At 45.4% G+C, this 24290-nt stretch overlaps 1 protein-coding gene across 1 annotated transcript in view; it reads left to right on the top strand.

Moving 5' to 3' along the window:
* Window positions 1–632: 632 nt before the first annotated feature.
* The window catches only part of ics (ras suppressor protein 1), a 53781-nt gene continuing 30123 nt past the window's right edge, over window positions 633–24290 (top strand). Inside the window, exons 1-5 of the mRNA XM_050178479.3 lie at window positions 633–826; window positions 1957–2007; window positions 10814–10881; window positions 13562–13614; window positions 22987–23105. Of these exons, the coding sequence (XP_050034436.1) occupies window positions 670–826; window positions 1957–2007; window positions 10814–10881; window positions 13562–13614; window positions 22987–23105 (448 nt within the window). The 5' untranslated portion in view covers window positions 633–669. The remainder of the gene's footprint in view (window positions 827–1956; window positions 2008–10813; window positions 10882–13561; window positions 13615–22986; window positions 23106–24290) is intronic.

Below are 24290 nucleotides of genomic sequence, written 5' to 3'. Positions count from 1 at the left end.
CGATCTGACCAGCTGCAAGCTGGGAGATTAGGCTCCACTAGGCGCCCTTTACGCAAGCTTATATGCCACAGGTAGGGTAGTCGGCCTGTAGTGCGTGCCCTCCCTTCCTTGAAGAAGTCATCTGGCTGCGCAACTATAATTACGTACGTGTGCAGCAATCACGAAGGACAGACAGACAAGAAACTTTAATTGGTCCTAAGGGACTACGTTGCCGAAGGAGAAAATATTTTATCTGGAGCTAGATTGATCCGCTTACTATAGAGCACTACGCAAGTAAATTATTCTTAGCTTGCAGTCTCCTGTTTCTTATTTACGTATGACAAAATAAAACAAAGAGCCAAACTGCATAGGACAACATGGTTATAGTTGTATAAGGAATATCGCTTACAGCGAAACTAGTCCTTTGTGGACAAAACACATGCTCTGACGAGGCAGTAGCGACACCTGAAAGTTGTGAAAGCAGATCAGAGGCCTTTTGTGAGCGTTTTTACATTTGTATATGCCGGTGCCTTCGTTCATTTTTGTTCGACCTTCGCGCTGTTCGCGTGGGCACGCGGCCAGGCCGGGGCGTCGTGCGTGGGACGCGCGCGCGCATAGCGACCGTGGCGGCACCCAGCGTCTCGCGGGCGAACCTGCAGTGAGTCGACGTCCGGAAGTCGAACAGGCAGGATGGAGCACGACACCAAGCACACTTCCTGTAATTGCCTGGATTTTAACAAAATGGCCAAGGTGAAGAAAGTGGTGGACGAAGCCCGGGAACAAAACAACCCCGAGCTCGACCTGGTCGACCGAGGAATCACGTCCATCGAAGAGATACCCGGACTGTGTGAGTTGCGGCTCTACGAAGGCGTACTCCTCTGTTTTTGACCCCTTTTCCAAATTTGGCGCGGCCGCCGTATTTTTAAACCGGTTGTGATGTCACATCTGCGGGGGTTGATTCACGTATATGGGGTTTACATGTTGCGGTGTATCGCGTCGTTGTGCTGATGCGTAGCGCAACATGAGCCGTAGAAGTGCTCTCGAGTGTTTATAAAGTCTGTCCACTTGTGGTTCAGCGCTGTTAGGGTGAAACACGGACGCTCTTGGAAACAGAAAGTAAACAAAGCAACGCATGGGCATGACCTGGGCGTAGCCGACTAAGTTCAGCCTCGCGTCTCCGCGACAGTGCAGCCATCAAGCTGTTCATTGATTCTAATAAGATTGCTGAAAGTTGCATAATTAGTCAAACAATTTGCGTCGCCTGTTAAGGCTACCGATCTGTGTTGTCTTGTTCACATTGTATCCACTACTACTTGCTCCATGACGAACATCACCAAATTTATTTTTATCCCACGTTGATTCTTGCGCATAGCTTAAGAAGCTTTCAGTTTTTCGTCGAGAAATGCAATTTTTGTAACGCTCAAGCCTGATTTGAGCAACGCGTGCATGTGTGTCAACGTCGCCAAGCGCTAGTTGCTTGCTGGTAATACGTCATTACACAGATGGTTTGTTTCGATCATAGCCCTTATGACACTGCGCATCGCTAATGTGGTTACTTTGTGAACATAATATTGCAAGACGCTCGCTTTCACTCATGGAAGAAAAGGTAGCGTTTTCCAAATGCAGCACCGCGTTCAGTGTTTTCACACGCCCTGTTTCGCAATCGCAAAACCGTTCGTTATGCGATATTCGCATGGCGCTTTGTGTGATACAAAGTTATGTGTCATGCAGACTCGTTGTAAAAAGTTCGCATGATATTCACTCTTGCAGTGTCATGTTTGACTTGAGATTGCAGTGATCACTGGGAACGTTATATATTCCCGTCATTCGCGTGTTTATGAGTTCTCATTGCATAACCTGTTCATGTTCTTAAGTAGTGAAGAGATGCGCTATTTTTTATTCCGATCTATTTTTTGAATCTGTATTGCTTTAGATTTGTTTTGCTAAGGACACACATTATATTAATCTGTTTTTCAGTCTCTTTGCCAAATTTGACAAGGTTGACATTGAGCCACAACAAAATCAGAGGTAAGTGGGCCTACAAAAAATAATATTGGCTATGTTGTGAACATGACTAAGCTTGGCTTCCCAAGATATGTGCAGTGATTAACTTCTGTGGCATTTGTGAGCATTGTATTGCATGCTGAAATTGTTTCAACTTATGCCGTGTGTTACACGCATTAATAAGTGGTAAGTAATTGCCTCATTGAAATGTCACAATACCATATATCTGTTTGCCTGCCACCATATATCTATTTAGTTAAAGCTCCCTGTGTGGTGCCATAATCTGTGCTGCACTGTTGTAAGCTTGTGTAACACCTGCTTGAAGGCGCTAAAAAAGTGGCAACACTTCTTGCAACAGCCTGAAAACATGTTCTGGCACTGTGATGTAAAGAGTAAAAATCCCACTGAACCCATCTCACGATGAATGTCAACGTTAATGCAATTAGCATTGAAGCAATGTGGCGACACACCTTATGGCCAATGCCGAAATGTGTACGCAGCTAGTCTCTTCTATTGTGCTTTTACTGCACATGCTGCGCCATCTAGCAATACCATCGTAAAGTCTGCGAAGGGCACGATTTCGATTCTGCTGAGCATTGGAGATATTTAAAGGCTAATTTTTGTCATTGTAGAGTGGCACATGGTGAGTAGCACATACCTAGTTACCCAAGTTAACATCAAAAATGTCGATTGAAGAGTGGCACACGCCTACGAGCACATATCCAGTGGGCCATATCCAGTGACCCCAATTGGTATTGTAGTACGAGCCTGCTAGTCTGGGGCCTTAGACGGAGTGGAGCACAGAGAAGGGACATCAGGCCCAGACGAAATCTAAATTATAACTGCATGAGCACTTGGCTGGAGCGCCAGTGAGCGCAAGTGCGAGCCTGCAGTCTCTGCTGCAGCGATCATGGCGCTGCCTTGACCGAGGTGCAGCCGCTATGGTATCAAAGAGGTTTATCGACGAGCAGCACAAATTGAGTGGCACATAGTCACTGCTCCAAGTAAGTGTCAAAGAAGTTCATTGAGGAGTGGTACATATTTGGTTGGTATCACATGCCTTGGGACACATCCCTAGTGGCCCATATCAACGTCAAAATGGTTCACTTGAAGAGTGGCACATAGGTGTGGTGTTCTTCCAGGCAGGCAGGAACCAGGCGGTTGCAGGGACAGTACGCAAAGGGAATTGCTTTATTCCATTGACAAGGTGACTGGCGAGCACCAGCACAGCTGGGCCGCCGACTGTGATAAGCTGGGAAGAAGTGCGTCGGCTACGCTCGGCGCCGCGGTATATAAGCTCTTATCAAAGGGGCGTGTCGCAGTAGCGCACGTGTAGGTTATCGGTAGACGTGCGGCCACTACACTCCCCCGTTCTTATTGTAGTTCGGGCGCATGCACTGAAACAAAAGTAGTTCATGGCACATAGCGGTCTGGAGGGCGCCGCTGCCTTGCAGGATAACGCCGCTCTGCCGTGGCTGGAAGAGAAGACGAAGCTGGCTGCACCGGGTCGGGGCTGTCAGGTCGCGGCTGCTCGGGGTAGTCTCGCTGTTCAGGGATGTACGGAAAGTCCATATCCCTGGCTTGAATTATGTGGTTCTGGTGGCGCTTCCAGGCAAACACACCTCGACCGGTTTCCACACGAACTCTGTATGAAACAGGTCCAGTCTGCCCTAACACAATCCCAGGCAACCACTTTGCACCGCGTCTGAAATTTCGCACAAGAACACTTTCACCCACAGCGAATTCACGCGCGCGCTGCTTGCGACGCACTGTCTGGACGAACTGCCGCGTCGAAACCTTCTGCTGCAGCGAGGGCTTGACGGCATCTAGACGGGTGCGGAGTCTACGCTGTAGCAGGAGAGTGGCCGGCGCCTCGCCCGTGGTGGCATGTGGAGTGTTCCTGTAAGACAATAAAAACTCTCCCAACGCGGTGCTTAAGCTCGCGGCAGTACTTTTCCGCAGTGCCGCTTTCAAAGTTTGGACAAATCGTTCAGCTTGTCCATTACTGCTCGGATGGTAGGCTGACGTCCTTACATGGCGCGTGCCAATGCTCTTAAGGTAGTTCGAAAACACAGCCGAGATGAACTGCGGTCCATTGTCAGATACCACAACTTCAGGGTAACCAAACCTGCAGAAGATTTCGTGGAGACGGTTTACTGTGTTTTCCGCGGACGTGTCTCGCATTTGGCACACCTCCGGCCACTTGGAGTGAGCGTCGACCACAACCAGGAACATGGCGCCCTTGAAAGGTCCTGCAAAATCGATATGCAGACGTTCCCATGGTCTGGTTGGCCATGCCCACGGGTGCAAAGGAGCCGGGCAAGGCATCGCACGTTGAGTTAAACAGGGGTTGCAAGAACGCACTTGGGTCTCAATGTCGCGATCGATGCCTGGCCACCACACGTAACTACGTGCTAGTTCTTTCATCCGAACAATTCCAGGATGTCCCTGGTGCAATTCTTCGAGCATCTGCGACTGGTGTTTCCGAGGAATAACGACACACATTCCAAGAAGAAGACACCCTAGCTGTGCAGAAAGTTCACAGCGTCTGTGAAAAAACGGCTTCATTTCTTCACTCACGATGGTCTCAGGCCAACTGTTCATTACGTGCTGCATGACTATCTTTAGAATCGGATCTCGGGCAGTTTCGCGTGCCACATCACGACAGTTAATTGGCAAGGACTGCATGCGTAGGAGATAAAACTGGTCATCCGAGCATTCTTCACTTTCATTTGGCAGAGGCAATCGAGATAAGCAATCTGCTTCGGCGTTTTGACTCGATGGCTTATACTTCAAAGTAAAATTGTAAGCAGACAGAACTAAAGCCCAGCGTTGCAGTCTAGCTGCGGCAACAGTTGGTATTCCCGTCTTGGGACCGAAAATTGTCTGCAAGGGTTTGTGGTCAGTAACGAGAACAAATGAACGCCCGAAAAGATAGTAGTGGAAACGTTTGACGCCGAAAACTAGAGCGAGCGCCTCTTTTTCCAGTTGACTATAGTTGACCTCCGCTGAGGATAAGGTACGTGATGCGTACGCAACCGGATGGCACTGACCATTTGACTCCACATGAGAGATGACAGCTCCTATACCGTATGCTGATGCATCACACGACAGTTGCAGGGGCGCACTGGGGTCGTAGTGAGCGAGAACCGGTGGCTGCGAGAGCAGCTGCTTGATATGCGAGAAGGCTGCTTCGCACTCGTCACTCCAGGCCCAGGGAACATCGAGTCGCAGCAATCTGTTTAGGGGTAAAACGACGTTTGACAGGTTAGGAACAAACTTGCCATAGTAGTTTATCAAGCCCAACAGTGAATGCAATTGCTGCTTGTCCGTGGGACGCGGAGCCTTTGCGATGGCTTCTAGCTTGTCAGTTGCCGGTTCAATTCCGTGCGCGCTAATGACACGTCCCAAGTACTGCAACTTGTCTTTGAAAAACTCGCATTTTTCTTTCTTTACCCGGATGCCTCTGTCTGATAACCGTCTCAATACCGCCTCCAAATTCTTTAGGTGCTCCTGTTCAGTCTTTCCGGTGACCATGATGTCATCGATGTAACAAGTAACTCCGTCAAGGCCCTTCAGAATATTATCCATGATCTTCTGAAAGATCGCCGGCGCTGAGGCAATGCCAAAAGGCAAGCGGTTAACAACATATAAGCCCTTGGACGTGTTCAAGGTCAGGTAGGCTTTGGATTCCTCGTCCATCTCGACTTGCTGATAAGCCCGACTTAAATCAATTTTGGAGAATTTCTGACCGCCAGCTAATGCTGCCAAAAGCTCATCGAGCTTTGGAAGCGGGTACGTTTCTACATCTAGGATTGGGTTTAGCGTGAGTTTGTAATCTCCACAGATTCTAATCGACCCATCGCTCTTTACTACGGGAACAATTGGCGTAGCATACTTGCTACTGGCGACACGAGAAATGATTCTCAACTTCTCGAGCTTTTCCAATTCAGCCTCTACCCTTTTCACAAGAGCGAAAGGCACACTCCGTGCTTTTAGAAAACGAGGCACTTGGTCATCCTTAAACTTGAGGCTTGCCTGCTCTCCTTGTATGGTCCCTAACTCATCCTTAAACAGGTCTTCGTTTTTCCGTAGCAGAGTTTCTAGTGCTGCAGGTGGACTGCCTGACGCAGTGGACACCTTGCAAAGACCTCGAATGACACCCCAGTCTAGCCTGATATGCTGTAGCCAGTTGCGACCTAAGAGCGGTATGCCGCCTTGCGGAACAATGTAAAGTGGCAATCGTGCCTCTTGGTTATTGTGGCGGACCAGCACATCCATTACTCCTATAGGCTTTACGGTTTCCCCTGTGTACGACTTCAGTTGCATCTTTGTTGGTTGCAAACGAACACCAGGAAAGTACACTTTAGCCTGATGGTGCGACATGACCGATACTGCTGCTCCAGTGTCGAGCTCCATGTTTACGGTAGTTCCTTCTACATTTACGCCTACCATTATGGGTGCCGTTTGTGACACGTCGACACTGTTGAGCTTAGTGAAGTCGTGCTGGGTCTTGCACTCAAGCGTGCGCATACACTGCTTCTGGTTTTTTGGTTCCGCTCTTGCTCTGCACATTCTGCGTATGTGCCCCTGCCGGTTACATTCGAAGCAAGTAGCTCGTACGTGCGGACACGCTTGCGCATCGTGCTTAAAAGAACCACAGCGATAACACTGCTGGGATTTGGCACGTTTACTTGCGTACTTATTCTTCTGCTTTCCGCTCTGCATTCGGTGAACTAGGCCACCGCTATCTGATAAATCATGGGCTGTCACTGCATTGTTCATTGCGGCCTCGGACGCCAGAGCACGGTCAACTGCCTTCTGGAAAGTTAAGTGCTTGTCCTCGACGAACAGCTGTCTCTGGATATCTATTCGCCGCATGCCACACACAAACTTGTCGCGAAGCGCATCGTCGAGAAAAGAACCGAAATCGCAGGTTTGAGCTAGCCTGCGTATCTCTTCTACAAACTGGGCTATCGTCTGCGTTTCGCCCTGCACGGCACGATAAAACTTGGCTCTCTCGGCAATAACGGATGGCTTTGGCGACAGGTGTTTGCTCAAAACTTCCCTCAACTCGCTTAACGACTTCGATGTAGGCGTACTGGGAGCAGTCAAAGACTTTAACAGTTGGTAGGTTTTCGGACCGATGAGACTCACGAAAACGTCGACTTGAAGGTCGGCTGGAACCTTGTTTGCCCTCAGATACGACGGGAGTCGCTCGTCGTACGACGTCCAGTCACTGGTCGAGTCGTCAAAAGGTTCCATCTGTCCCAGCTGCGAGGCCATTTCGCAGTATTGTCGGTTCCGAAGAAGAGACTGTCAACTTAGCTGCAGGGTCCCGCTGTCGATGTGTTGATCCTCGTCGCCATTATGTGGTGTTCTTCCAGGCAGGCAGGAACCAGGCGGTTGCAGGGACAGTACGCAAAGGGAATTGCTTTATTCCATTGACAAGGTGACTGGCGAGCACCAGCACAGCTGGGCCGCCGACTGTGATAAGCTGGGAAGAAGTGCGTCGGCTACGCTCGGCGCCGCGGTATATAAGCTCTTATCAAAGGGGCGTGTCGCAGTAGCGCACGTGTAGGTTATCGGTAGACGTGCGGCCACTACAATAGGTACACACTGCGACGTACTCGTGACCCATGTTGGTCCAACAGTTGGTTTTGAACCCTGTTTGTTCCCTGTGCACAGCAGCCTGACGCGTTATCCAATTGACAAAGACTACCCAGTAAACCAGGTTGGTGGGAAAATGGTTAGAGGCATAGGTAGATACACAGACAGTCAGCCCCTGGAAAGTGCATGAAGTACCCTAAGAATGCTAATCACTGTAAAACTTTATTGTACCTTTAAGCTGAGGTTTGATGCTGCTTAGAAGTTGTGGTGGGGTGGTGGGTGGACTGGTGGCAGGAACTGCTTGCCACTTTGTTTCTCTGCTCATTGTGCTTTCACAGGCAGTCATCATGAATACCGGGATGACAGCTGCCCCAGCTCCTTGCTTTTAAAGTCAATACCATACAGGGGATGATTTCGTCATTCCTGGAGTTTTTAATTCCAGGACACCTTTAGTCTATGTTAAGTCTTATTTACAGAGGCAATGGATTTGACATTGTAGGTGCCAGGTTGTTAGTGTTTGCTTTTGTGACCTCTGTTCATAGCAGGTTCAGTGTCTTCTGTTTTTGTTCCGTGATACCCTCCTACATTTTCGATGGGGGTGAAATGCGAAAACACCCGTGTACTTAGATTTAAGTGCACGTTAAAGAACCCCAGGTGGTCGAAATTTTAGGAGTCCCCCAGTATAGCGTGCCTCATAATCAGAAAGTTGTTTTGGCACGTAAAACCCCATAACTAGTACCCTCCTACATATAAATTGGCTTCATGTTGTGCTTAGTGTGTTGTGTACTGTGTTCAATGCTGCCTTATAGACCGTTTCATCGGGCGAGGAGGAAAGGGCGTGCGGAGAGCCTTTCCTCCTCTCTGGCTTGGGCGACCGGCGCGGCGCTGCTTGAAAGTATTGCTGTCGCGTGCTGCGGAACGATTTCGAGATGTTTTAGATCTTACTTTGTGAAATTTACGCCATGTTCGTTGATACAAGGTCGTCAGGGAAGCCTTTCGGTGCATCGGTAACTACTGTAGGCAGAAATATGTCTTGGGGGCGCAAAAATGTGACACGCATAATCAGCCGCGGTGTACGAGCATTATCAGTCGCGGTGCGTGTATGTGTTGTTTACTATTTTGCTTATATCGATTTTAATTCAACAAAGAAAACCGGCGTCTCTGTATTACCAACATTAAATGGTAAATCAGCTCACTGTCTGATGGATTGGCGTAGGCAGTAAAACATAAAACATAAGAGCGCATGCTCGTGCACGGCCAACCTAAGGCAACCACGAAACATCTGAGCGGCAGGCGCTATCAAATATTTTTGATACACTGGCATCGTTCTCACGCATTTCAAGTCTAGTATGCTTGAAATTACCATATGTCTACGCTAGCCTTGCTGCATGAGGCCCATGGCGCTGCTCAACACAGCGACCACTGCGGTTGGTGAGCCAGCACGATACACATATAAGCTGTGTGCTTCGGCATTGCCTTTTTCGCCTGTATACAGCCATAATATATGAGAGGGCTCGCATAAAAAGAATGCGATGGCTATTTTTGAGCGCAAAATTTCCGTAATACGTGTGAGTGCGTCGTAGAGAACTGAACGAACACAACCGAAAAAAAAAATTCGGTTATCATCCTCTTTCTCTAAAAAGCAAGAGAAAACGGGCTAACGCCGCACAACGTTTGTAAATATATAACCGCTGATGCCGTATGCTTGGACCATGCGCTATACAGAACAAAGATATCTGTAATCCAGCACCTATGTTGCTTAGGACGCTCGCGCAGTTCGTAAACGGTCGCTTTGCTGGACAAGCTTAATTCAGACTGTAAGGTATGCTGCTATTACTAGCCAAAACTATTTTATTAATGGGTGGAAACCTCATCCATCCAACCAAGTAGTCACGCAATGTAACTGCAGTGAACAGTTAGAACGCTTGTCAAACAGCACAGCTCCTATCGTAGCAGAATAGTACCCATGCTGTTACGATCGTCGCGTATGTTTTATGGCTCCTAAACTGCAGCTTAGAAATAGAGGATAATACTGCAATAAGGTCGCATTAGTGATTGGAACATTTAGAAATACACAATTTATCTCCGAGGCTGATTGTAGGCTCAAATATGCGAGCACCCCCCCCCCCCCCCCCCCCCATCGCGCTGCGTGTTCCGTACACCTCAACGCCAGCAGAAATTCCGGCCATGACGCCTTAAACCACTCCAGCACGCCTCACAGAACCGTTTACCACGTAGAAGACGCACGTCATACTAAATAGACCGCACGACCGCGAAAACAAACGCCAGAACCTACCGCCGAGCGTATACCTGCCATGCAAAAGACCGCTTTCACCCAAGCCAGTATGGCGCTGCTCATAGGCGGCGCCACTGCGTTCACAATATGGCGGCGCCTACGAAAAAACGGTCTATATGAATAGGAAGGTAAAAAACAAGCAAGCATAAGCTCACTGATTAGGGAATGTAGTGCTATGTATTAGCACCAGACCTACTTGCATATAGTAGGCTGCTACACCCGCTAGCAGCACTGCATGTGCAAAGAAGTTCAGCAAAAGCAAACATTTTGTAGTTCATATCTTCTTTTCGTGGCAGTTGCTGAGGTGGCCTTCTATGAAAATACTGGAAAACGCAGCTTGATGGTGCACTACTAATGAAATAAAAATATGATAATGAGGAGTTGTATGACATGGTATATGGGCATTTCAAACTGTAAAACTGTTTGTAAATTTCTAAAACAGTGTTTTAAAGCTGTAAACCTTCATGCTAGCATTATTTCTCGAGAGAAAAAAAGATATCAGTTTCTTTAGACATTGCTGAACTTTCTCAACTGAAAAACACGATGTACATTCAGTGTTTTGTGGTGGTGCGGCATCCTATCGACACCATCATTGTGTGTTGCGTAATCAATACCACAGTGTTACTTGTAATGCTGCTGACTGTGTGTAGATGAGCTAGGTGCATTTCCTTGCTTTTCTGAGACTGGGATATGTGTTTAAATTGGACATGAAGCTTTAAGTGAAGCAAGGATTAGATCATTAACATGCATTTGCATTTGGTTTGCATTTGCTAGAGATTATTTTATCAATGACACTTGTAATCTTGACATATGCATGTTACGCACCAGTGTAAAAACATAGGTTCACAATTTGCACCATTATATTGACCATTTTGAATGTTAATAGCTTTATGTGTTGGTGAAAGCTTCAAATTTTGTTTGCAGTTGTTCCTGCTAGCATAGCAAATTTGTACAACTTGGAAATTCTGACACTATGCAACAACCAAATTGTGGTAAGTTGATTTGCAAGCTCCACATCTGCCATGCTAAGGATAGAGAAATCTAGCATGTCTTACGTTGGTGAACAAACATTAATAGCTACACCATTCTCGTCGGTACTTTCTGTGCCATTAAAATAATGTATTTATTGCTAGTTATTCATATTTATCTATTATAATGACATGTGAAGGAGGCTGCCATTAGTGCCAGTGCACTAGATATTCTTGTGGAAACAATTCTATTTTCTCTGTATTGTGCCAATGCCAGTAGCAGTTTATCCGTGCTGGTAAATTGATGAAGTTTAACAGCATTAGGGCCACATGTCAATTTTTTATATACTTGATATGGGCCATATTAGTGTAATTTATAAGTGAAGATTGCAGGAAGTTTTAGTCTGTGCATAAAGAAACATTGTTGCAAAATGTTAGTAACATTGTAAATATATCTGCACGCAGTCTCCGGAAAAAATTTTCTTTCTCTCATATCACCTTTCCGAATTGCCTTAGTTTACACTATTCATCAGATGTCCACCATGTACAATCCTTGCTTTCCTCATCGTGTCGATCTAGGTGGCTGAACATTTAAGATACTTTTTCCAGCATGTGGCAGTTGACTATCTAGATCAGCAAATGTGGTGACAGAACTTTTTGGACAAGCATTCGTCTTGTCAGCCTTTCAACTTCTAATCATTCCTAGGTGCATTTTCTTGATAGTTGGCAGGAAAATGGCACGAATAATGCACAATGAGTTGTCATTCTCGATGCTTTCCAAAGGGAAAGGGGTATGGAATTGAACGTACGGGTACTGCAGCACCTATACTGAGGCATGAGAACTGCCTTTTGTGGCTGAAAGCACCTGAGTTTTCATGTAGCTGGAAGGAAAGTTGAAAGCATGGAAAGAAGTGGGAGGCAAGCAGTGGTGTTTTTAGTTCTTGAACAAACATGTAAATATTGCACATTGCGTGTTTGTTTGTGGTAGCACACTTGACATCAGTAAGCCGTAGTAGGCATGAGCACCCCTAGGCATGAAACTTTCTCCACTTTTCATAAATGTGCAGAAAACTTTTCAGGGGATTTCTCAAAACTTCCTCCAGCTTGCGTATTTGTGCAAAACTGATTTGCTTATTGTTACACACTCTGCAGCTCTTCCTAGCTTTAGGAGAGATAAATTTTTAAGCTGTTAAAAACATTTTAACACATCCAGTGTTTTTATACTAAGTCTAAACTATCTGGCTGCACTTCAGTTAGGTTATGAAAGAAGTGTAGAAGACCAACAGAAAAATGGGAAGCTTTTGTAGTGTCTTGTATTACCTGAGGAGCTATCCATTTCCTCATCTGGGGATACTGGGTATAGTTGATGTACATGCCTCAGCTTCTTTTGTTCACCTCCGTTGCCTGTAATGTATGCTGAAACTTATTTAAAGACACACTAACTAGTGACACTAGATCGGCTTAAGACTGGTAGTGTAGTCTTTTGAAACCCTTCTAATTCACCTTGCTGGAAAAGGTTGACTATTACTGAAGAAAACGAAGACCGATCTTCCCCATATTGGATTTTGTGCTGAAACCACAGCACTAGTGTGTCGATGTGATGTCACAGATTTGACGGTACAAAGTATCATCATCATCATCATTGTACATGGGCTTTTGGTGCATGAAAAATTCCAAAAGCTTGCTAGGTTGATTCATTGATTTCCTTAATGCGATGCAGTCCTTCTTTACCGGTAACTATACCTGAGTAGATGCTGTAATACTTCGTGACGTCACTGTGAGCTGGTGTGGGAATATCATATGTCATCACTACTCATCTTTTGTTCTTGTATCTTTCCTGCATGCAACAGGCCTCCTTCCATGATAGGAGTGGCCGCATTGCTATTGCAGAACTGCAATTTACTAATATTGCTTAACTTAATAGTCCTCTTTAGTGTCGCCATAGATAGATTGCATACCCATTTTCGTAGATTGTGGACGGTGCTTCTGTGTGAACTGAAAGGCACATTGTTTTTCTTCTTTTGGTTGGTGTTGCTGTTATGTTGCCACTTTTTGATATGTTGTTACCACATATTCTCCTCCTTGGACCTGCTGCAGCATTCTAAACAAACTGAAATAGCCGGCGGAATCAAAAGCAGTAAAACTTACTGAAAAGCCAGCGTTGTGCTTTATATGACGTAAGAAAATGGTACGTTCTTTATCAACAAAAGCAACTAGTTACACAACTGAACCTCGTTCTTAGAAAATCACATCTGACAAGAAAATATCTTTGGTTTATCTGATATTTGTTATAAGCACATATTCTTCACATGCTAACATCAGAAAAAGTATTTTCTGATTTACTTTGAGATATTCAAGAATTTTTCATATCCATATTCATTACTATAATGAGATTTCGGTTGAATTATGAAGTTGAGTGAAAACTGTTTCAGAGATGTTATCGCACTGGTGAGCATGATTTATCATTGCAGTACTGCATCAGCTCCAGAGAAAGTGACCTTCAGAATTTTCTTCCAGGAGGGAGATAATTTTATTTTGCCTTTCTACAGCATGAATTTTTATTGTGCACCTAGGTGAGTCATTGAAAATAGAAACGTTACATTTTAGCAAATGGCGACAGGTGGGATTGTGATAATGAAGTTTTAATGTGCACTGCCTCATGGAGCACTTGCTGTGATTTGACATTTCCATTCATTGCATGCAGGAGTTGCCCTCATCAATCTCTACAATGCCAAAACTCAAGATCCTGAACTTGGCGTGAGTAGCTGTAATAAGTATGCATGCTTCCAATATTGAGTTTTCCCCTGTCGCACTTTCCCAGTACCTATTACACGAACATTAAAAAAAAATATGTTTAAATGTTTCGCAAGATTGTGCAAACTTTATAGATTCTAAGACAGCTAACTTACCTTCTCGCAGTGGTTATGGTGACAACATTCCAATAGTTGAAAGCTAAGGTACTTGTGCATTTATATTTAGGTCACATAAAGAACCTCAGCCAGTTAAGATTTGTATGGTTCCCTCCACTCTGCATCATAAGGTGCAGTACAGCTTCGGGGCATTAACATACTACTTATTAAAAAGTTTTAAAATCTACACATGATCGGTTTTCACAAATGCTACCATATATACTCGTGCATTGGCCGCATCCGTGTGAAAGCTGCACCCAGAACATTGTAAAAAAAAATTTTGATAAATATGTTTAGAAATTGCCCATGTATAAGCCGCACCCTTGATTTTCGAGAAGGTTGGCAGAGTTACGTGTTGTGCGGTACGAGGATTCCGAAGCATTTTTCTTTTAATCGGTGGCAAACCAAGGCAAGCCGTGCTGAGTTTTTGGCACCTCCAGGTAGCACAAGCACAGCCTCCGAGATATAGTGGTTGCCTCTGAGATACTTGTCGTTGGTCTGTGGGGCGTCACCATTTATTCCAACTGGCAGGTGACACGCTACGGGAATAGACAAGAATGGCCAGAGCTAGTACAACTGAGTACTGTAGTTCAATAAAAGCAAGTACTACCGAAAATATTTATGAAAAAGAAAAATATATATATATTTCTCTGTGTGATGGCTGCACTCCCGATTTTCACCACAAGATCTCGGAAAAAATACCTGCAGCCATTACACGAGTATGTACAGTATATGCTTGCATTATTGTCATACTCTTCGGGTCTCCCAGCTTACTGGAAGGCTGTATGCATCTTCAAGATATTGCATGGCTTACAAGTGTCTAGGAAAGCTTGAGAGACCTGTCAGGATCGATGTTTTGTCCTTCACAGTCATTTCCCCCTGCAGGGGCGCCTGCGTCAGCAGGCGTTTGGTGTGCTGCGACACCACGTACCTGAGCACACGAGGGTGGGCCCCTCCCGCGTGTAGCCGTGTCTGGGGAAAAGGGGATCCTGGGGTTGAGCCGATGCCGGGTGTTCGGACCTTTTAGCTTCTCCGGTGGAGGCAACACACCTCTTTGACCTCTGCTTCACATAGACGGCACCCTCAGACTGGCCTACCCGGGGCAAATCGGTAGTTGCCGTTTCCTGTCTCTCTTTCTCTCTAACCTTCGTCTTTCTCTCACTTTCCACCTTTCCTGTCTTCTCCTGGCTTCCCTGTACTTCCAATTTTTCCAGGTAGCAAGGGTTAACCTTGTGTGAATAGCCAACCTATGTTATTTCATATTTGGTTATTGTGATAACGTACAGCTGGTGTTTGCAGGACCTGTTTTTACAGTCCCTGCAGCGTCCCCTTGTTGGGCTCCATGGTGGGTGGCTGGCGTCATTACCGAAAACTACACATTCCTCTATGGATATCTCCTTCCAACCACTCCCTGATAGCCCTCAGAAAAGAGGGCGCACCAATGAAGTTTTCCAGTTTTTTGGTCGCCAAGTCCACAACTTCCCACGTTTCCATGTCATCCATTCTGAAAGACCAGCTAAGCCAGTTCGAACAATTTCACCCTTCCTTGTTTCCAAGTCATTGACTGAAGTGTTTGGTTCAGGTTATAAGGTGTCGGGGATGGCCAGCGGTGATCTCCTCTTGGAGCTCTGTGATGAGAAGCAGTATGAGAAATTGCCAAAGCTGTTGTCATTGGGGGAAACCCATGTAACTGTAACCCCGCACCGTACGATGAACACAACCCGGGGCGTTGTCTCGCACGATGACTTGCTGGAGCTCACTGAGGTTGAACTCTTGGAGGGCTTTAGTGACAAAAATGTTATAAATGTCAAAAGAATTAAGATGAGGCGTGACAGCAATGAAATCAAAACCAAGCACCTGATACTGACATTCGGCTCAAGTGTTCTGCCCGAGTCTGTAGAGGCCGGGTACATCAAGCTTCGTGTTAGGCCATATGTGCCAAATCCCCTCAGATGTTTCAGATGCCAACGTTTCGGCCACAGTTCACAGAGCTGCCATGGCCACCTAACCTGTACGAAATGCAGTGCCCATGAACATACCTCTGAATCTTGTGAGAACGCTCTCCACTGTGTTAACTGTGATGGGGAGCATGCCGCATACTCAATGTCGTGCCCATCCTGGAAAAAAGAAAAAGAAATCGTCACAATCGAAATCAAAGAAAAGATATCTTTCAAGGAGGCACGTAGGCGGGTGTCATATCTGCCTAAGAGCAGCTTTGCTGGTGTGGCGCGTCAGGGGGTAGTGCCACAATGGCCTCCGGCAGCTGTCCGGTCCACACACAGTGAGCCGGCGGTGACACCATCTGGCCCCCCGGTGGCTACAGTTTGTACTCTTCCACCACCCCAGAAGAAGGGGCCAACCACCTCCGGGCAGGTGGCCTCTAAGGTGTCATCTAACATGCTGAGGCCTTCACGTCAAACAAAGTGCTCGAAAGAGCGAGTGTCCATTGCCTCGCAAGAGGCGATGGACACAACAACCAGCCAGACAGCGCCTAAGGAGCGGCGAGCATCTCTCGACCGCTCCAAGAAAGACGAAACTCCCGCCACGGCACCTGCAAAGGGCTCCTGAGCTAATCCTTGTCTCTTAAACACAGCACTAAACACAAGTAGCATAATGGATACACAGATACTACAATGGAATGTTAGAGGACTTCTCCATAACCTTGACGATATTAGAGAACTCCTACACAAACATAATCCGAAGTTGCTGTGTGTTCAGGAGACGCATCTAAAACGTACACAAACAAACTTTCTTCGCCAGTACACCATCTTCTGCAAGGACCGTAATGAGGCTAACACCTTGGGTGGCAGTGTAGCAATCCTTGCAGACAAGTCTGTAGCTTGTCGCCATGTAGCCTTACAGACACCCCTCGAGGCAGTGTAACTTAGAGGGGTTCTTTTCAATAAGTTGGTAACTGTCTGTACCATATATATATCCCCAAGCTATTACCTCCAAAAAGCCAATTTCTATAACCTCATAATTCAGCTCCCAGAACCCTACATACTTGCGGGCGATTTTAACGCTCACAACACATTGTGGGGAGACGCGCATTGCGACGCAAAAGAGCGACTCATTGAAAATTTCGTCCTTACGTCTGGTGCCTGCCTGTTTAATAAGAAGGAGCCAACATATTACAGCATTCAACACAATTCATATTCATCCATAGACCTAGCAATAGGCTCTGCTTCCTTTCTGCCTCATCTGGAATGGAATGTGATGAATAATCCTTTTGGAAGTGACCACTTCCCTATAACTTTAAACTCAATAACACAGCTTGACAACCCTCCCCGTGTTCCCATTTGGAAATTAGCATTGGCTGACTGGGAGCATTTTAAAAAATCAATTCATTTACCACCCGATTTTATAAACAATGTTAGTATAGATGAAGCTGTCGCATATTTTACCACTTTTATTATTGATGCTGCTGAAGAGTTTATCCCGCAAGCAAGTGGTGGTTCACTTAACAGACGTGTTTCCTGGTCGAATGAAAACATTAGAGATGCACGAAAGAGGGAGAATAAGGCATGGGGAATATTGCACAAATCGCCGAATGCAGAAAATCTAATTGAATTTAAACACATAAAAAAGTTGCAGGGAAGGCGGATACGACATCAGGCGAAGAGAGAAAGCTGGGTGAGGTTCCCTTCAGGTATAAGTTCTTACACACAGGAGGCGAAAGTTTGGAATGGCGTAAGGAGGCTAAAAGGGCAGCAAATAAATCTGTTGCCTCTGGTGAATGGTCAAGTGAATACCTTAGAAGAGCAGGCAAACTTTCTTGGGGAGTACTTTAAGCGTGTGTCGAGCTCAATCCGCTATTCTCAATCCTTCCTTAAACATAAAGAAATAGAAGAATGGAAGCCAATCATACGTAAGTGCAGACAGAATGAACCGTATAACTGGCCTTTCAGTATTGCCGAGTTGAAAGCTGCCTTGAACACATGCAAGCGCTCTGCACCGGGACCTGACAGAGTCATGTATGACATGATCAAAAAACTTACATACTGACACACAAGTTACACTACTCGTACTTTTCAACACTATTTGGGCTGCGGGATACCTCCCATCCACATGGAAAGAAGTGATTGTGGTTCCTGTTCTGAAGCGGGGAAAAGACCCTTCCTTGGCGGCAAGTTATCGTCTAATAGCTCTTACAAATTGTCTGTGTGAGCTTCTTGAAAAAATGATTAATCGCAGACTCATACATTTCTTTGAACTCAACAATATGCTCGATCCCTATCAGAGTGGCTTCAGAGAAGGGCGGTCGACAACCGATCATCTTGTGTGCATTCAAGGATATATCCGCCATGCATTTGTACACAAACAGTTTTCCTATCGATATTCCTCGATATGGAGAAGGCATATGACACAACATGACGCTACGGGATCTTGCGAGACTTGTCGGGAATGGCCATCTATGGAAATATACTGAAAATAATTGAAAACTATTTATAGAATCGTATCTTCCGCGTGAAAATCGGCAACATATTATGTCGACCTTTTATACAAGAAACTGGTATACCCCAGGGAGGTGTACTCAGTTGCACACTCTTTATCATTAAGATGAACACACTTTGTGCTTCTCTACCACTGGCCATCTTTTATTCCGTCTACGTAGACGATATACAAATAGGTTTCAAATTGTGCAACCTTACAGTGTGTGAGAGACAGGTACAGCAGGGCTTAAACAAGGTGTCTAAGTGGGCAGATCAAAATGGATTAAAATCAGCCCCTAGAAAAGCTCTTGTGTTCTCTTTATAAGAAAGAAAGGCCTAGTTCCTGAACCTTTTGTAGAACTGGGCAGACAACAAATTCCTTTCACAAAGAGCACAAATTTCTAGGTGTTATACTTGACTCCAGGCTTACTTTAATTTCACACATAAAATGTCTTAAAACAATGAATTTACTTAAAATCCTATCCCACACAACATAGGGTAGCGACAGGAAGTGTTTACTGAATCTTTACAGGAGCTTAGTTCGATCACGATTAGATTATGGTGCCGTAGTATATCACTCTGCCTTACCGAGCGCGCTAAAGATGTTAGACCCTGTTCATCATCTCGGTATCCGCCTGGTCACTGGCGCATTTAGAACAAGCCCTGTCGAAAGTCTGTATGTAGAGTCAGATGAGTCGTCACTTCATTTTCAGAAAACATAAATCAGCTTCACCTATTTTCTCAAAGTGCGCTCTAATAAAGAACATCCACGTTTCACAACCGTTAACGACTTGACGTGTGAAACACTTTTTCGTAATAGACCCTCTTTGAGACTCCCTTGGTCACTGCGTGCAAGAGAACTTAGCGACAAAATGAATGTCCCAGTTCTCGAACATCGCCTAATGCCTCCAGCTAAGCTATTACCACCCTGGGAGTGGCAGGTGATAGATTGTGATGTATCCTTTCTAGAGGTCACAAAGCACGCACCTGACCTCGAAATCGCTATGCATTTCCATGAACTTCAATCAAAGTGCTCCTGCTCCGAATTCTACGCAGACGCGTCAAAATCACATGCTGATGTATCTTATGCTGCTGTTGGTCCCTCTTTTTCTAAATCTGATGTATTGAACCTGCTAACAAGTATCTTCACTGCAGAAGCCTATGCAGTACTATCTGCAGTAAAACATAAAGAAACTAAAACTTGACCGAGCAATCATATTCACATACTCATTAAGTCTTGTAAAAGCACTCATTTCTTCACAAAAGCATACAAATCCTGTCTTCAATGAACTCTACTCTCTCTTATGCAGTATTTATCTATCGCATAAACATGTAGTAATATGCTGGGTGCCTGGCCATATAGGCATCGAGGGTAATGTACTAGCTGATAAAATGGCCACATCACTCACATCACTAACCATTATTCCTATGGCTGCGGTGCCTGTCACAGATCTGAAGCCTTTCTTACGAAAGAAACTGCGAAAACACTGGCAACGCATGTGGAACGCAGAAATAAATAATAAACTGCAAGCTATAAAGCCACAGTTAGGTTTTTGGCCCTCCCCAATGAAATCACGGTGAACAGATGTCCTATTCTGTTGTCTCGGAACAGGGCACACATTTGGTACCCACAATTTTCTGCTTACAGGAAATGAATCTCCAACCTGTGGTCGATGTGGTCAGAGGCCGATCGTCCTCCACGTTCTCTTGGAGTGTCAGAAAGCCAAATCTGAGAGAAAGAAACATTTTCCTCTTGTATATCATTATTGTGTCCCTTTTCACTCAGCTATGTTTCTTGGCAAAGAACCGTTTTTTAACACCAAAGCAGTCCTCAATGATTTAAATGATGTTGTCCTACATGTTATCGGCCCATTAAATTAGTAGCGCATCCTCTTTCCAGAGGATGCCGCTGTGATAGTTTATTTGTATAGCACATGCCTCCAGGCCCTTGGGTCTCAAGGGCTCTAACGAGGCAGTGGTGCTCTAGTGAATTTCAGCATCTTACATATTTTTTATATCGTATCATTATTTGCAAAGCACCATAATGCTCATAGTACCCGTCATTTGTCATCGTCATAATCTTATTACATGTACACTTTATGCACCTTATGGTGACTATTTTTTAGGCCCCTTTACAGCCACGTCCCATCAACTTCATAGAATCCATCACTCCACCGCGAAATCACTAACAATTGTGTGGCGCCCTTTGGCCATACCTGGCTCTTGTGCCAATAAAAAGCACACATTCATTCATTCATTCATTCATTCATTCATTCATTCATTCATTCACAGTCATTTCCTGTTCTCACTGGCTTTGTGGCATCAATGTGGCATAAGCCAGTGCTAACGCACAAGGACAGGCACACAACTAATAAAGGCAGTGAACAATGAATCACCACACAATGTATATATTGCGAAATTGACCTGGTAGTGCTGATGGGATGCATGCTACCTAAACATTAATGTGAACTTCCCTAGTTCCACTGCCAAGTGACTGGTACTTTGCACCATCGTGCATTGCCATGCCCTCCATAGGTGCTGTGTGGTCTCTATATTTCTAGTGTGTCATCAGCTGCTGCTGCTGACTCACTGATGACATCACCTTAAATATTGTCTTTCGACGAGGGTGGGTGCATATGTGATTCAGCCAGTAGCTGTACACTGGTCTCCTAGGGGGTGCGTGTTTCCCTAATTAAATTTTTCTGTTTGGTCTTCCTTGTTGTAGAGTGCATGTTAGTTGCTTTTTTTCTTATGTTGTTTTGTTCTTGACAGTTTCATTTCGGGTTGGCTGTTCTTTGAGAGCAGTGTTAATTTTGTTTGCTTTCAGTGACTGTTACTGGTCAACAGCAGACTAGCACATGTACTAACAAGTTCTTGTAAAGTGGTATGCAGGGCAATTTCCATGTGTCATGGATTTGAAAAAGGGTACTAACCTTGTGCTTTGCACTATTTCAATGTTAATATTGTAGTTCCCACCGACGCCGCTACGTGCGGACGCCAAAGGTCAGTTCTCTTGGTCGAAACTTCAAAAAAGATCATGAAAATAAAGTTTGGCGGTGCATGCGAACGTCAAGGTCGAGGTCATCACATCCGGGTCACCAATGTCGTGAACCAAGAGGTTGCCGCAGAGTTCCAGGACCAGAGGACCAGCGTAGCAGGCTCTTAGAATGGACTAGTGCATGCCGTGCTTGCCACATGAGCACGTGCTGCCCAACTTTATTTTTGTCATCTTTTGCAGTGCCAGCTGAGAGCTGACCTTTAGTGTCTGCACCTAGGGGCATCAGTGGGCGCTACAGTATCAAGAAGAATGAAAGTTGCCTCCACTGCCAAGTGAAGTAGCAGCAGCTGGGGCAGTTTATCTCCAGCCTCAAAAACAAATGGCAACATTAATATGTTCAGTGTGATGTGTGTTTTTTACTGGATTTTTATATGACCTTTACATTCTACCGATTGCCCCCGAATGCGAGTGCCCATTGGTGAGACGTGTGCTGCTTTGGATGTCAAAAACTAGGTGGTTCTCAATAAAATGGTAAAGTGTTTGTAGGAATGCATAGTGAATTCTCTGAAACAGCTTTTTCGCTTGCTATTAATGACAGTAACAATTTGCAGTTATTACTTCTAGCCCTACCAACTTCAAAACTACCTCTGGTATTTCCATAAATTGAAAACCGATGAAAGGGCCATACTTATTTTCGTTAAATGTAGGGGCAAATGTATGCGGTGCAGTCCATGCAAGAATAAAGGGCAGAAATGTATTCGCATTGAGAAATGGATATGTTATTTGAGGGTGTAAGAAGCAATTGGAAAAAATATATATATATATATATATATATATTTTTGGCTCTGATTGGCTGCCTCATTCATTGCTGGCCATGTCCTTGGTGCAGGAGCAACTAGAGTCTTTATCACAAGAATAGTATGGCTTCGAAGATGTCCTCACTATTTCGCCTGGACTTCATGCACAGTGTGCACAAAGTCTGGGCCTGCATTTAGAAGTGAAAACAAACATTTAAAAATATGCTCACTCATTTGCATAAAACTAGCGCAATAAAAAAAATGTGAGTGTTTGTGGTAAGGGGGCTGCTAGGCAGCAATGGTGCTTCAGAAATCGGGGTTGGGTGCATTAACTGGTGTTTTCGGGAATATGCTTTTGTCATCATAATCATGATCCAATTACGAATGTCTTTCATCACCCGAATTCATCTTGTGTCATCCGCTGCGACAGCCCAGTGCTATGGCGTTACGCTGCTTAGCTCGAGGCCGTGGGTTTGATACCGGCTGTGGCCACATTCTGATGGGCACAGAATGCACAAATGCTCGTGTACCATGCATTGGGTACACATTAAAGAAGCCTAGCGGGTCAAAATTAACCTAAAGCTCCCCACTACAGTGTACCTCATAATTAGATCATGGTTTCGGTACCGTAAAGCCCCATAATTTAATTTATTTCTTTCTATGCCTGCTAAATTCCTAATTTCATAATGCCACCTAGTTCTCTGCTTTTCTTGACGGCATTTCCCTGCCCTTAACGCCTGTTTTATTGCTCTGATAGACCACTGCCTTTCTGTTCCAAGCATTACATGGCCTTTATTTATGAAATATATGGGTGCAGCGCCTTCCTTTTTTGTGGCTACTTTTTTCAGAGGCTCATGTTTGTACTTAGAGCACAGCCGCAACAGCGATAAGTGTCCACTGTGAGCCTTTGGAGGGGACAAGTCATGAGCATGCCGGAAAATCCATTTTGCTTTGTATAGTGTGCATACATCAGTATCCTACTCTATTCCCAGAATAAACCGGCTCAGCAGCCTGCCTCGAGGGTTCGGTGCCTTCCCCATGCTCGAGGTGCTCGACCTCACGTACAACAACCTGAATGAGCAGTCCCTGTCCAACAACTTCTTCATAATGGGTAAGGAAACATTACAAGTGTCTCCTGGCAACTGTTCTTCACTTTGTACCAGCACGCTTATTCTGGACATTGCTGGCGCTGTGCAAACAAGAAACTGAAGTAATCCAACGCCTGCTGATAGGTGCCTCAGCCATATCAACAACAGACATGCTGCTGGGCTTGGAGTTGTCAAGAACAGATAGTGCTGTCGTTAGCGTCAGTAAAGGCAAAGGAGATAGCCATGCATGTAGTATAGACCTTTTTATTAGGCAAGGAGGAAAGGTCTGGCAACCAGGACGTGGTGAGCCTTTCCTCCTTTCTAGATTTTTTTTGCCAGTGCAGTGCTATTTGAAGTTGTCACCGTCACATGGTCTGGAGTGACTTGGAGATGTTTTACAGTAAAATCCAGAGCAAGTGTCCCTACCGTGCAAGCCCCCCCCCCCCCCACCATTTTCGACGGACTTGAAATTGGCGCCAACTACTTGCTTTCTTCGCCCAACCGTCTCATGCATTTTCACTGGATTGCCTGGCTACAGTTTTCTTCTTCATCAACTTTTTACGAAATTTCATATTAAATTACAAAAAATGATGCAATTTAGTGTGAAGTGTGACACACATAGTGTGTGAAATGAAGTGTGACACACATAGTGTAATTTTGTGTGTGATCCATCGTACGATGCATTGAAGCTTGGCTTGCCACATACGTTATTCATGACACATGGTACAAAGGAGCGAACGGCACGTAACTCCACCCAGAGCTGGCACCTCAGCATGGACGCTCGAAATACTGCGTAACTTGGGAAATAACGTGAAAACAAATGTGTTTACACCACTCTTTCGTTTTAAACAAACGATACCATTATAAATACGACTATGTGAGCAGCGCAGACTTGTTTCCGCAGGGCCATGTCCACAGTGCCGGCTCCGTTGACAGCTGTCAATGGCTAGGAGCCGGCAGGCCAGGCTTGCTGGGCCGTCGAATCGGAGACCAGTGGTGCTTGCCATATGATTGCATGCAGCTCGTAATAAAGCACCTATGCTGGTCAGCACAACATGTGCACAGTTATGTTGTGTAACGAGCAAGCCAGGGGAGCTTGCAATTGCTGGGAGACGGTAAAGGCCTAGCTCGCTGGCGGCCAGATTCGGGGCCGACAGCCCTTGAATTTCGGTCCGTGACCGAGCAAAGCCCGCCCCCGCAAAAACTTT

The sequence above is a fragment of the Dermacentor andersoni genome, chromosome 5 (genome assembly GCF_023375885.2).
Source record: "Dermacentor andersoni chromosome 5, qqDerAnde1_hic_scaffold, whole genome shotgun sequence".
Taxonomy (NCBI): Eukaryota; Metazoa; Arthropoda; class Arachnida; order Ixodida; family Ixodidae; genus Dermacentor; species Dermacentor andersoni.
This window is presented reverse-complemented; position numbering and strand designations above follow the sequence as displayed.